The following is a 13,565-nucleotide window of genomic DNA, read 5'->3' as shown; positions in this document are numbered from 1 at the left end:
TGCATGTGACTTCTATATCCATATCTAGTATTTTCAAATTTCCTGTTCCCCGCACCTTTATGCCCCAATCTGAGTAGGTATGGAGTCAATCCATGGCCGATGAAACAATGACACTCGCGTCAAGGAAAAACGATGAGAAACCAGATCATTCAGTGCTGTACTCTCTTTTTAGAGTTTCGAGCCACATCAGGTCTCGGCCGACTTGGACTTCATCAACGGCCAGGGCCAAACAATGTATGATTGAATGCGCAACCCTCCCGTCACTTGACTACGACGTTGATGATCCGATTTCGAGTCATTCTCTTTCTCTTTTTCTTGATTGCCCCTTGGAAGGTCTTCTCTTCTGAGTCTGGTTTGGCTACATTCGGCTTGACCCCTCGATCACTAGATGCTTTTATTACGGCGACTATAGGCTAGCGCCGGCTGCCCATTCAGGTGCCAATGTGCCTGGTTCTCATGCTGGCTCTCGCAGCTCGCTTGCGCTTGGTTGCAAGCCATCCGTCCGCGTCGGAGCATTCGCTGCTGATCGATCTGTGCGGAAGAAGGGTCCACCCGGTATACGGTATGTAGGTAGGTAGGCAGGTTACGCACACATGCTCGACATTTTCGACATCCTGTCAGGTACTAGCAATCGACCCTTTATACATCAATATCCACCTTGGGGCAACATGTCACTTCTGTGCCCTGAACCATCGAGGATTCGAGAAACTGAAACCTCCATCCTCGGCCCGCTCATGAGACAAGAAAAAGCCCAACCCCCGTTGTGAGACACGATTCAAAGAAAACTCGTGGCTGCCCATGACAGCTACTTAGGGCTTGATGTACGTTTTGGTGAAACAATGACATTATCACTGTCAGAACTACAAAGATGGTTCGGCACCCGATTTGCTATCGCGACTCTCTAGTGCGACAATGCAATGCTGAGCATCAGGGACTCCTGCTTTTGAGCTGCCGGTCGCAGTGGATCAGCCACAGGATCAACTCGACGGCCAGACGGCATGACAAGATCAACAACTTGGGCACCGTGACAACTGCTGCTTGCTCCCACACTACGCCTCGGCTGACCCGAACACGGTAAATATTTCGCTGATCTGGCTGGCCCTGTCTAGGCCCACCGCGAGCGAGAAATCTACACATATTCGTACCGTGTACTGTTGTTATGCGACGGCATCACTCATCCTAGCTCGCCGCAAACAAGAGCTAAGCGCAAACGTCAGCTCCAAAAAGCCTGGCGCTAAAGGAAGATCTTTTCCACCGCGTCTGTCAAATACCTACACTATATTCCCTTACCGTACCTAGGTCCGGTAGCTATGATAGAAAGCACTCAGTCTTGGTTACTACGGCACCCTCCGCCATCTTACCCATCTTACCAAGCAAGCCTTCATTATCTCCCATGGTGCTTTGATGAATGGCATTGGGTGGTGAAATTACATCTTAATCAACGACTATTAATGGAGCCATAGTTCAGCTGCTTTGCCGTTGAGGAGACGAAACCCCAGCAGACTTACCCTGGCTGAATTAGAGTTCAGGCTTCAGGTCTGTGCGATAGCTATCTGCACACGCCCAGGCGGGCAGCAGTGCACGAGTCCAAATAAGGACATGAGCTAGCATCGTAACGAGTCAAAGGCGAGAGGCTCCTGCATGCCACTGCGGGATCTCTTTTCAGGCTTTCCTTACTCATTGGATGAGGCCAACATGACTGACTCTCAACATTACACATTCAGACTGTACTATAGTAATGTCAATCCCCTTGCCACGTGGGAACGCTCGAAGGTGCAGCAGTCCAAGGTCGGCATATCCCCTCTATGCGGTTTAGCTGTCGTTTTAGCTGGAGTCAAAGCACTCGCGTATCTTCAGCTGCGGCCTGGTCGGATGGGCTTTGGAGGAGGTGTTCGTCCTAGGGCCGATGGGCTAGGGTAGGATGGATGAGGATATTATGGATATTATACTAGCACTCCAATAGATCCCAGTAGCCGTCACTCCGTACTAACCAGCGTCGCCCTGTCGTCCGGTCTTGTGGGATTTGTGTGTCTACAATATGTGCGAAGGATCAGATCAGGCTAGCCAAGTCTTTCAAGCCGCCGGTGAAGCACCGTCAAATGGACTTGGTCTCATCTAAACTGCACGCCCGTTCTAACACTCGGGTTGACAACCGAGTTCCTGGGGCGGCTCGGCTGGGCTGGGCTGTTAGCTCCAGCTGTACCCTCTGGAGGACATGAGTCTTCACCATAACGACATATAGGTGCCCACGCAGCCAGCTCCTGGTCGTCTCTTTTTTTCTCTCCGTTTGTTTGGTGTCGTCTCTTTGCATTTACGTACCTATCTGGTTCGACAGATAGCATTTTCTGTGCTATCACTCTGCCGACCGCCATCTACCCTCCTTCGTCTTGAGCCTCCATCTGGTTTACAAGACATCATGGCACCAATCAGGTCTGAAGTGGTCCTCAACCACTGTACATCGGCAACAGTACTGGGAAATAGTATATCTATACATATGCTTGACTTTCTTAGCACAGTCAAGACTCATCCTCTGGGTTTCGACGAGCTTGCCCACGACTTTCTCGAAGTATGCCGAATCATGTGGTCGCTCGAGGCTGGGCTCCTCGAATGCGCCAAGATTCACCAGACTCTCCCGGACGAGATGCTCCAAGAGCTCGACAAGAAATTCAGAACCACACACTCGGACTTCCAAGTCCTTGACCAATGGATCACTCGATTCGTTGAATATGAACGCAAAGGAACCATGGGAAAAATCCAGCGAGGCTGGCGCAAAATGTTCGCAGACACTGGCGTCGACAAGATGAGGGAATCTCTCGCCAAGACAAAGGAGGCGCTGCGAATGAGTGCGCTGGTTTTTCAATGGTCCCTGGGAGACGCAAAGATTGACGACGCTGTTGGTATTGGCTATACTGGTCTCGCAGCAGCCCTCGACCGTATGGACCGCGGAAAATCTGTCATCGGCATCACAAAGCTCAAGTCTCTCGAACAACACATGGTCGCACACTCACTGGAGGAAGTGTCCGCCATCGACTCCATTCACCATTCATCCATCGACCGGTCCTTGACACCATCTGTCCCTCACCTGCCCCCAGTCCTCGAAATGGCAAAGAGTTCCACGGACCTTTCTCCATTCCCTGGCAGTGACGCCCTGAGCGCTCGATCTATTCCCGACCTACACTTCCCATCCCTCATCCGCCGTACATCAATCTCAGATCATACCGTCTCATCACACGGCGGCCGAGATCGTGAACGCGTCATCTCTGGCTCAGAGACCTACGTTTCCGGGAGCAGCGGCCATGGTTCGCATCATCCAAGCCACGGCCACATTGACGAAAGATTATCCGGCAGCACAAATGGCCACGGAACACTTATTGGTAGCGAGGATGAGTATGAGCCTGGGCCGATCAAGGTCGTAAGAATAAAGGCCGACCCGTTCACCATGCCCCGCTGGTCGCCCAGGAACTCTACCTCGCCTACGCCGGCTATGATAGACGCCCTTATCTCTGCCATTGAGGCGAGAAACAGCAAAATGGTTGAGCAACTGCTCGACCGAGGTATTCCCGCTAATACCGGGTCCGACGTACACGCGCTCAATTTGGCTATTCGAATGCATGACGTTGAGACTGTCCGACTGTGAGTACTGAGAGATCCAACTTCCCTTCATTCTTGAGAGAGAAAAGGAAGCAATGAAGCTGACCTGTAGTAGACTACTCTTATTTGGCGCCGATCCAAATATTCCAGGCGACATAACCCGAAAAACACCCCTATACATGGCAGTAGAAGAGGCATTCCTCGATGGTGCCAGCATGCTGCTCAAGTACGGTGCTTCGCCCAACCTGACGGGAGACCTAGACTCGCCATTGGCACTTGCTGTAGCCACAAATCAGTTTGCTCTTACGAGATTGTTGCTCACTTATGGCGGCGAGCCATCCCACATGATGAATGATGGTGATACTCTTTTGATCAAGGCTATTTCGCAAAAAGCATCCCGGAAAACAATCGATCTTTTGCTGGAATATGGAGCCGACAGTAACGGCAAGTCCCGAGGTACGTGTCTTCCAGGAGCAAGATTGGGTCGAGTTTTAATCGGATCCTAACATTTAATTACAGAGGGAAAGACAGCCATGTTCGACGCAATCCAGACTGGCCGCCCAGATATCGTATCAACGTTGCTCGATCACGGCGCGAATCCAAACTTGCCAGGGCCCAAGTACGATAACCTTGAAAATGAACGAAGCAACAAGAAGCTAACTGGTTGTAACTTACTAGACATATGCTATGGCCTTCGACGTATCAACCAAAGTGCCTCAAGATCCTTCTTTCTCGGGGCGCAGACCACCGCAAGGCACCTGGTATCATGGAGCTGGCCACGTCTATCAATAATATCGACAGTGTCCGCCTTTTGATCCAAGCCGGTGTCAATCTAGATGCCAAGAAGGACGGCATCTTCACCCCATTATGTAAGCAGGAAGTATTGTCGATTATGCTCAAACCGGAAGCTGACTTTATCAGGTACCTCGATCCGTGACAACAGAGAAGATATCTTCCACCTTCTTCTATCCAATGGTGCCGACCCAAATACACCAAGCGCCGAATATCCTTGTTTCAAATGTGTCACCCACAATCGAGTCCATCTCCTTGAGCCTCTTGTAAAGGCTGGAGGTAATCTTCTTTCACCAAAGGGCATTCTCGAGACGGCAGTACAACATAACAATGTGGCTGCCATCAACTGGTTACTTGACCATGATGTGCCCATCAATGACAAGGTGCCCAAGACCGGTGCAACGGCCCTCACGACTGCGATCAGGGAGAACCGTCCAGAGCTTGTCCAGCTGTTGCTGTCTCGCGGCGCCGACGGCAATGTGCGTGGTGAAGATTGGCCCATCTGCTTGGCTGTCCGCCAACCGGCAATTCTAAAGCTCCTTCTTCCCGCACTGGCCGAGCCCAGAGCCTTCAAGGGAGTCATGGAAATGGCCGTGTCTGCAGGACAGCTGGCATCCGTCAAGCTCCTTCTTCGCGCCGGCGTCTCGGTCGAAGATCGCAACGGCGGAGTCTTTTCTCCCCTTACCACGGCAATCCGCGAGCACCAAAACGAAATAGTAAAATTCCTGATTGATGAGGCAGGCGCCGACGTCAACGCCCCCGGCGAACACCTGCCCATCGTAAAGGCGCTGAGGAGAATGCAAGGCAACGATACGACGGTCCTGGTCATGCTGCTCGATGCGGGCGCGTCGCCGAACAAGGTCTACCGCGGCCACAGTGCCATTATCCAAGCGCTGGAGAATGGCGACGTGGACGTCTTGAGGCTCCTGGTCGACAAGGCCGGAGTGGACCTCGACGCCACAGACGACTCGGGCAAAACCGTCCTGGAACTGGCGCAAAGCCGCGGTGGCGACGAGGCGAGCGAGATTCTTTTGCAGGCCAGAAGGGTTCATTCCTCTTAATAGCGCGCATCCGCTAGAGTGAATCTGATATCCATTTCGGAATGAGATTCTAGGGACGTGGCGAGGAAGACGAAAAGAAAAGAAAAAGGAATGTTCTGTTTTATATGAGAGGGGAAGATACCCAGTCTACACTTATACCAAATTCCCTTTGTCTCATACCCACCCACCCACACCTACCTACACTTTATAATCACCCTAACTTGATCCCCATGTACGCTTAGCTGATTTACATGAATATTGATGAATTATGCTTCATGCTTACCAAACACTCTTACTTTTCCTTCGTGCCTCTCTCATCATTGGCCGTGAACTGCATCGGACGTGCGTCATAAATGGGAGGCTGGGATTCGGTAGCTACTCCTACTAGTCATCCTCCACTTTGTGTGAATATGTGAGAGTCTACTTCGTACTAAAAGTGCATGGGGGTGTAAAACAAACACAATTGACACGCGCCCACTCGCGCCATTTATGGAATAGAATAGTAATATTTCTACTTCTCTCTTGGTGACTTGGCAATTCTAGCAACTCATTGCTTATTGACGAAGCAGGCGATCAATCTGTGTGGGAACTTGCTTCATCTGGGCAGCCACGTTTCACTCTCTAGCATGCTTTAATCTATGCAGATTGGTCGATCGCATATTCATACGAGATTTGCTTTGGTTTGGCGTGATTGTATATTACCCGCCGTTGTATGAGACTGACTCGGTCCTTTCAAATTCGTGCTTTATTCGTGACTCGGTGTATCATTTGGTCAAGTTGCCTGTCAATTTCTGGTCGCCTGATGATCTATCTATCAGTACAGAAACGCGGAGCTTGTGGGCATCAACTCGGACGTTTTGCAGATCAGATACCTACCCCATAGAATTGGCGCACGTCTACCACGACGCGACTGCTTACGCTCTTCTTATTGGATACTGTATACAAGCTGAGTACATGATGCTCTACTCCAAGCTGACATAGTGTATAGTGCCTTGTGTCGTGTACTCGACCAATCAGGTGGTTGGGTGTGTGCAGTGAGTCGGATAACAATTCAAGATAAATCTGAAACGAACCGTTACCTGCGACTGGGAGTAGCGAAATGCGTCTTGCGCCCATGGTTGGATTTGCAGGCGATCGCGCTAAACTTGGGCGGGTTTTAGCGGTCCCCCCACCCCAGTTTCTACCCAGACACACAGACCACAGGCCCCAGAGGTAGCCAAGCAGGGCATCATAGGTTCATGTTCTCAATTGTCTTGTCTTGCGCCTCTTTCTGTTGAGCTTTATTTCAACCACAAGTCGCAGACGCAATCGTCTGAAGGCTTTGTTCATATTTTACCTACAGGCCAGGTCGGAAATCACATACTTCCAACAAAATCCATCTGCGGCCTCCATCTCTCTCGTGCTGCGAACATGCCGATTCGCGTAAAAGCACGCCCAGTCTCTCAAGGCGATCGGGCTCCGTCACCCTACTTTGCCCCGTGGAAACCGACCGAGCTCCCGCACATCAGTTATGATGATGTATTTCGCGATGTCATTAAATCGCTCTCTAGGTGCTTACAGATGCCTTTACGTTCAGCTTCATTCTTGGGATATTCAGTTCTGACCGTGTTCAAGATATATTGCCGACTGTGTATTTCTTCCGCTGACGTTTGAGCAATTGCGGACAACGTCTAGCGGCGACTGCCTGAGGACGCTCGTCGACCATCTCGCAGAAAATGTTTTGAATCCAGCCATTGTGAATGCTCTACTGTGAGTAAATTTACTTCGTTTCATCTCCTCGAGTCCACGAGACGTCCCATTGAACCCTATTGCCCTTGGATCACGTCTTGCCTCGGCACATCGGTCATTCCCACAGTGCGGGATCGCCTGAAACCTTGGTGTCCAATCCACCCGCTTCGAGCGCATCCATCTTGTTGAGGCCCGCAATCGTTAAAAACATCAGCACTTGTGAAAGGTTTTGCTTTCAGGCCACTGACATGTTTCCAGAGCCCTCCGTTGGCATTATAGCACTGGACCCGATAGCAGCGGCGTCGGTGATGCTCGTGCAAACGCCTGCGAGATCGTGGCGTGGCGCTTCCTCACGCGTCTCTCGGAACGGGAGGCTGTCGAGTTCTGTCTCTATGAGATCCCAGATCCCAAGCAAAAATCCATCTTCCTTCGTAATGCACCTGACCTGGGAGAGAGCAATGAGCGCACTGCATTGCTGCCTTCGTCGTCTTCCAACGAACATCCCGGAAGTCGACCGGATACCCTTAGAGGAGCGTCCCAAAGACGAACGCAATTAATCCAGTCGCTCTCCAAACTCACAATGAGCATGCAACTTGACTCCAATGATGAGGAAGAGGACGAAAATGACCCAACAGCGCCATTTATCAACCTCAATGCCCTTGAGATTGCCGCCATTGCAGATGCAAAGCGCTTCCTGAGCCAGCACGTCGTCCAAAAGATCATCACAGGAATCTGGTCTGGCGATATCATCTTTTGGGACCGTCTGTCCGCTGGATCGATCAAGAAGCCCAGATTCTACAACCCGCAGACTGCTGACCCTTTCTGCCGCCTACGCGTGCCTCGATATCTCAAGGTATATGAGGTCGTCTTTTTTGGTTTATTCCTTTTTCTGTACTATGCCGTACTTATTGAGCAGAACCGTTACGCCATCACACCGAGAGAAATCATGCTTTACGTTTGGTTCGCTGCTTTTTGCTACGACGAGGTCAGCGAGTACATTGATGCCGGGAGTATATTTTATTCGGCCGATGTGTGGAATTTGTTCGACATGATCATGATTGCCATTGGCTTGGTATTTGCAATCCTGCGTTTCATTGGTCTATACAATCAAGACCTCTACATGGTCGACATTGCATTTGATGTGCTGTCGCTCGAGGCCCTCTTCATGGTTCCTCGCATCTGCTCAATCTTGAGTTTGAGCCCGTACTGGGGAACATTGATTCCATGCTTGAAGGAAATGGGCAAGGACTTTTTGAAGTTCATGGTTCTGGTTGTCATCATTTATGTTGGATTCTTGACAACCTTCTCCTTGATTGGCAGAGATTCATACTCTTTCAATCACATGGCCATGATTGTGACCAAGATCTTCTTTGGTTCAAGCTATGTGGGCTTTGATATCATGGAGAGCATCGATCCCATCTTTGGTAAGTTCCATCCATGTTTTCAAGACGAATTGATATTCCTAACTCGTCTCAAGGCCCGCCACTGATGCTCATCTTTGTGACGCTGTCATCGATCCTGCTTATGGGCTCCCTGACTGGTATGCTCAGCAACAGCTTTTCCCGCGTCATCTCCCACGCTAGAGAGGAGTATCTCTATGTCTACAGTGTGTATGTGCTTGAAGCTTCGACTAGTAATCGTCTCACGCACTTTTACCGTAAGTCCCATCTTATATCTAGTCTCACTGTTTAGTGGGTTTGCTAAAGATGATGTTGGCAGCACCGTTCAATCTGCTGGCTTTGGGCATTTTCCGTCCCTTGAGATTATTCCTGCCTTCGGACAACAAATTCCGACAAGCACGGATTATGCTTCTCAAGGCAACCCATCTGCCCATTGTAGCTGTCATCAAAGCCTACGAGCTCATCACGTTTAGGGTCTCTCCGTCAAAAGATGGATTCGACAGTTTCCGTGGACCCCGCCAGACTTCACGAAGAAGCCCAGCGCCACCGCTGTCTTCCAGTCGCCGTTCGCACATTTCTTCTCGACATACCAATCATGAAGTCATTTCTCAGCCTTCGCCGACTCGATCCAGGCAAGATCAAGATGACAGCACGGACGCGCCTACTGATGTCGAAGTCCGGATCGCCGAGTTATCTTCAAAGATAGACAGACTCACGGCGCTCGTCGCAATGCTTCAACCAGGTGCAGGCATCGAAACCACGAGAACTTGAACAAGTCTCAATTATATGCAATGAAAGCAGACAGACTATCCAGAATTGTCGACTACGATTGAATGAGGTTTGGGGTACATCATTGGAAGAAATGGATGATGACAATACGTGCTAGGGAATGTGAAATGATTGCGATGATGGAGGAATTAGAAATTTTTGTAAGACATGTGCCGGCGCAAAGAACATTGGAGTTTTCGTGTATTATTGATTGCTTTGCAACAGAAGAAAGAGAAGAAAACACTATAGATTGATATTGCTCATTAAACACACAAGTCTGCAGCGATCACGGAGGATAAAATGCAACTTGTTGCAGCTAGGGCGTAGATTCTGACATGTCTCGAGATTAAGTTGATTCCCCTCAGTGCACCATGGTGGGGCGGGCGGACTCCAGTATGAGCAATAGACCCTGGCATAGTATCACTGATGAGTCAAGCAGAGTTTATAAATTGTGAGGGTGTTTAGCACAACATTGACCATCAGATAACCTTTATTTGTAACTAAATTGATTCAATATGGAGTTCGAATTCGCAACCCTGGATGTTTTTACCAACAGACGGCTGGAGGGAAATCCCCTGGCCGTGGTCAAAGTGAGAGATTCTCAAAAGGACAAACTTACGCAAGACCTTAAGCAGAAAATCGCCAAGGAGTTCAACCTCTCCGAGACAACATTCTTGCACGTTCCAGATGGAGATGTTGGGAAGAGCACTGCGCCCTCGGCGCTCTCGGTGGACATCTTCACCATTGAATCCGAGCTGCCTTTCGCCGGCCACCCCACCATCGGCACGGCCGTGCTGGCCAAGAGCCTATTCCCATCCGTGTCGACACTCAACATCAAGGCCGGCCCCATTGGCCTAGATCCATACAATGTAAACGGGCGCGCCTTTATCCGCGCCAAGATCCCGCACAATGTGCACCTGCACGCCCGGACGCTCGCCGACGTGATCCCGGCGGCCCAGCAGGCCACGTACGAGGGCCTGTCGCACGGGGAGCCGCAGATCCGCGAGCGGGAGCTGGCGGCCCCCGTCTTTAGCGTCGTCTGCGGCATGACGTTTGTGCTGGTAAAGCTCCCCTCGCTGGAGCTGCTGGGCCGCGTGGGACGCTTGCGGCTCGACTTTGACGCCTTGCCCGCGCCGCTGCTCGACGTGGACTCGGAGTGGGCGCCTAGCTTTGTGGCGCGCTACTACTACGTCGACGTTGACGACAATGAAGGCGAGGGGGCCAAGGGGGCCGGAAAGGTAGGAGGGGAGGGGAAACAGCATGTCCGAAAGATTCGAACCCGGATGGTCGAGTTGGGATTCGAGGATCCCGCTACGGGCAGCGCGGCGAGCTGCCTGGCTTCGTACCTGACCCTCACTGAGGGGGTACAGGAGGAAGGTGGCGCTGGCGCTAGCTTTGAGATTGTGCAGGGCGTTGAAATGGGACGGAGGAGCGAGATACGCGTCGATACTACGACGGAGACAGATGGGAAGGGCCGAACCAAGATCAAGGACGTCTACCTTGGCGGTGAGGCGGTCGTTGTGCAGAAAGGGACCATCACGGTTGATTAGGCGCCACAATGGTTCTTACTGCACATGCATATGGAAAACCTAGTATCAGATACGTGTTCATCATGGGCAAATTGTAGCCATACTGGGTGTTTCGCGTTGTTGGGTAGTTACTTCTCAGCCACAAGGGTAGCCATTGTTCACGATGATGGCGGCTTCTATGCTCTCAATAAAATCATTCATCTTTTCTACCCAAGGGCACTTGTCGCTCTTTGACTTGGCTTCATGTTGATTTTCATAGACTGTGTGCCATGAAGACAAGACCTGATGAGCAGTTTGCATCGCAAATAAGTTCGTCAGCATATCTGTTGGCCATTGCCTCGGTGTCTGGTAGCAAGCTTCTAGGTGCTGCGACGTTGTTGAGTCTTCTTATAATTCGCCTCCCATGTATACAAGTGTCTGTGAGCGTTTTGGCAAAGCCTTATCGTTGGAGTTGTCGGCGCCAAATATTGAAGAGCAAAGTCAATTGCCTCTTCTCAACAGGCAACGGTTTTCCCAAAAACCTTTTTTCAGATGCCCAACACTCAAGGGGGAAGCAGTCTTCAACATCTGAACTTCCTTCTTAATGATATATATATCTTCATCCACCTCTCCTGCTAACCCTCCCCGCGGTTTCTGGCTAACATCATTCCCATTCAAAGCTACACCTCGCTTTCAAATTTCGTCCAAAGGCACTTTTTAGACCTATTGATTAAACCAAAGTCTTTTATCTCTTTCTGTGAAATAATCCAAGCTTTACTGCTGTACTAACTACGAAAATGTCTTCCTCAAGCGAAACTCTTGGTTCTAGCGATGAAATGCCACGCCTCCCTGGATGGCAAGAACGGGCGCGACCAAATTTTGCAAGCATTGCAGTAGGCACGCACAAGGCTGCTTTCGAGGTAAGGAAATACCACCCAATATGGCAGTTATCACCGTTGCATTCCCTGGGGTCCGGGCCTAGACCTTCTCAAGTTCTCTGAATCCTGTGATTGGCAGCTTCAGTCGAAACAGAACCTAGGTGGTCGTCCGGGCCTTCCATTGAGTATCATTCCTGGTTTTTATTTAAGCGCTTCTTTGTTGTTGTTTTTATTTCCGGTAGCCTTCTCGCCTCTCCCATTTTCATGCACCCAAACACACATCTCTATTCCTTTATTGTCATCCTCACTCACCCCTATACTTACACACCTAACGATGATTGCTTACACATTTTGCCTCAAAGGCTGCATACGAATTGAGTCAAGGCGGGCGCTGTGGTCGGTATCAGGTGAGATTTCCTTGTTTGCACTATTACATATAAATTTCGACGCTGCAAACTCACTCACCTTTTCTGGAAACAGAACAACCCTTGGGCCGCTGTCGCCAGTAATGACAGCCACATCATTTTTGACTTCATCAGAGCGGTCGCCGACTCCCACAAGACTTCAGTTCAGAAGGGAAACCTCGAAAACCTGCCTTTTATCTTGTACAGATACTACAGGCGTCTTAAGCATGAGGTCGAGAGCGCCCTGGAGATGAAAGCACTGGGCCAAGAATGGCGGTGGTCTTTTTGGCATATACTCGATATCGGCATGTAAGTGACAGCCGTTATTTCTTTCCAGTTTTTCTTTCTTTTATTGGAAGCAGATACTCTTTCCTTTAAATCAAAGCTAATTGTCTTTTTATGACAGGGGTATTATCACCAGAGAGGAGTTTTATAAACAAAATCCACAGTTAAAGCCGGTCGACTATTGGTTGGTTTTAAAAACCTCACAGCCAGGCAGTCCGCTTCGTCCAAATTTCCAGCTCGGCGATCCCACGCTCGAGGAGCAATTAGATCAACAATTAGATCGAGCATGGTGGAATAGTCTCAAGGGCGCAACGTATGGCGCGGATTATGACATTTGGGATATGCGCGCTGATTTAGCGAAGAATCGTGGCGGGTGGATTGTTGAGGCAGCGAGGGGGGTTTACGCGACGGCTATTCTGCAACATAGCTGCCCTCAAGCGGCAAGGCAAATAGTCGGAAGCGCATACGACTCCTTGCGCGATTGGATGAAGACCAATCATGATCGGGAAATCCAAATGACTCGGTCTTTATTTTTAGAAGCCGCCGAGTGCCTTTCGGATTCAGAATTCTACAGCAATCATCCTGCCATGTTCAATCCGCAGGGAGGAATGTGTCAGGAATTACCTACAAGACGGGCACCTGTGCATTTTGGTAGTTTGGTCGAAGACGAAGGGGGATTCACGAGAGTCCAAATCCAGCTCGAATTCGGCTCAGACGATCCTGATCTGAAAAGGTTGTGGAGGATAATGTTTGGATAGTTTTTGAATATAGCTCATGTGCCTACATAGAGGGCTAGAGATATTTCAGACATGAGTATGACGAAAATGAAACAAAATCAAGTCACATTTGGCGACTGAAAGCAGTGCAAGAATTCTTATGAATATGACTTCAACTGATAGTTCCGGTCGACCACGGCATGCCATTAGTTCAGCAGTCAGAATCAAGTATATAACTGCTTGGCCCGGGGCAATCTAGAGGTGCTCACACACACATCTATTTTGTTACTATGCATAAGTTGGCCTCCTGTCGACTTTCCGCGACAGTCGCAAAGGGTTCAAGTGCATGGGCGAATCTTGGGATTATACAGCACTTTATCATTGCAGTGATATCCTTCTTTAATTTAATTATTGGCTTGGAAATCTACCTGCCTCGTCTGATCTTGGTTGGTTCG

At 49.9% G+C, this 13,565-nt stretch overlaps 3 protein-coding genes across 3 annotated transcripts; all 3 read left to right on the top strand.

Moving 5' to 3' along the window:
- Positions 1-2,416: 2,416 nt before the first annotated feature.
- PFICI_05487 (uncharacterized protein) lies at positions 2,417-5,444 on the top strand (the record flags this gene model as incomplete). The annotated part of the gene is made up of 5 exons (XM_007834068.1): positions 2,417-3,633; positions 3,707-4,047; positions 4,111-4,210; positions 4,270-4,460; positions 4,513-5,444. 5 exons carry the CDS (start codon positions 2,417-2,419, stop codon positions 5,442-5,444), a joined length of 2,781 nt encoding a protein of 926 aa, XP_007832259.1.
- A 1,389-nt stretch (positions 5,445-6,833) lies between these two features.
- PFICI_05486 (uncharacterized protein) lies at positions 6,834-9,322 on the top strand (the record flags this gene model as incomplete). Its single annotated transcript, XM_007834067.1, has 5 exons — positions 6,834-6,973; positions 7,038-7,172; positions 7,410-8,575; positions 8,629-8,808; positions 8,871-9,322. The coding sequence occupies 5 exons, from the start codon at positions 6,834-6,836 to the stop codon at positions 9,320-9,322; spliced, it is 2,073 nt and encodes a 690-aa protein (XP_007832258.1).
- Positions 9,323-9,834: 512 nt separating this feature from the next.
- Positions 9,835-10,869, top strand: PFICI_05485 (uncharacterized protein; the record flags this gene model as incomplete). Its single annotated transcript, XM_007834066.1, has 1 exon — positions 9,835-10,869. The coding sequence occupies one exon, from the start codon at positions 9,835-9,837 to the stop codon at positions 10,867-10,869; it is 1,035 nt and encodes a 344-aa protein (XP_007832257.1).
- Positions 10,870-13,565: the final 2,696 nt, after the last annotated feature.

Source organism: Pestalotiopsis fici (assembly GCF_000516985.1).
Source record: "Pestalotiopsis fici W106-1 unplaced genomic scaffold PFICI_Scf_3, whole genome shotgun sequence".
NCBI lineage: Eukaryota > Fungi > Ascomycota > Sordariomycetes > Amphisphaeriales > Sporocadaceae > Pestalotiopsis > Pestalotiopsis fici.
This window is presented reverse-complemented; position numbering and strand designations above follow the sequence as displayed.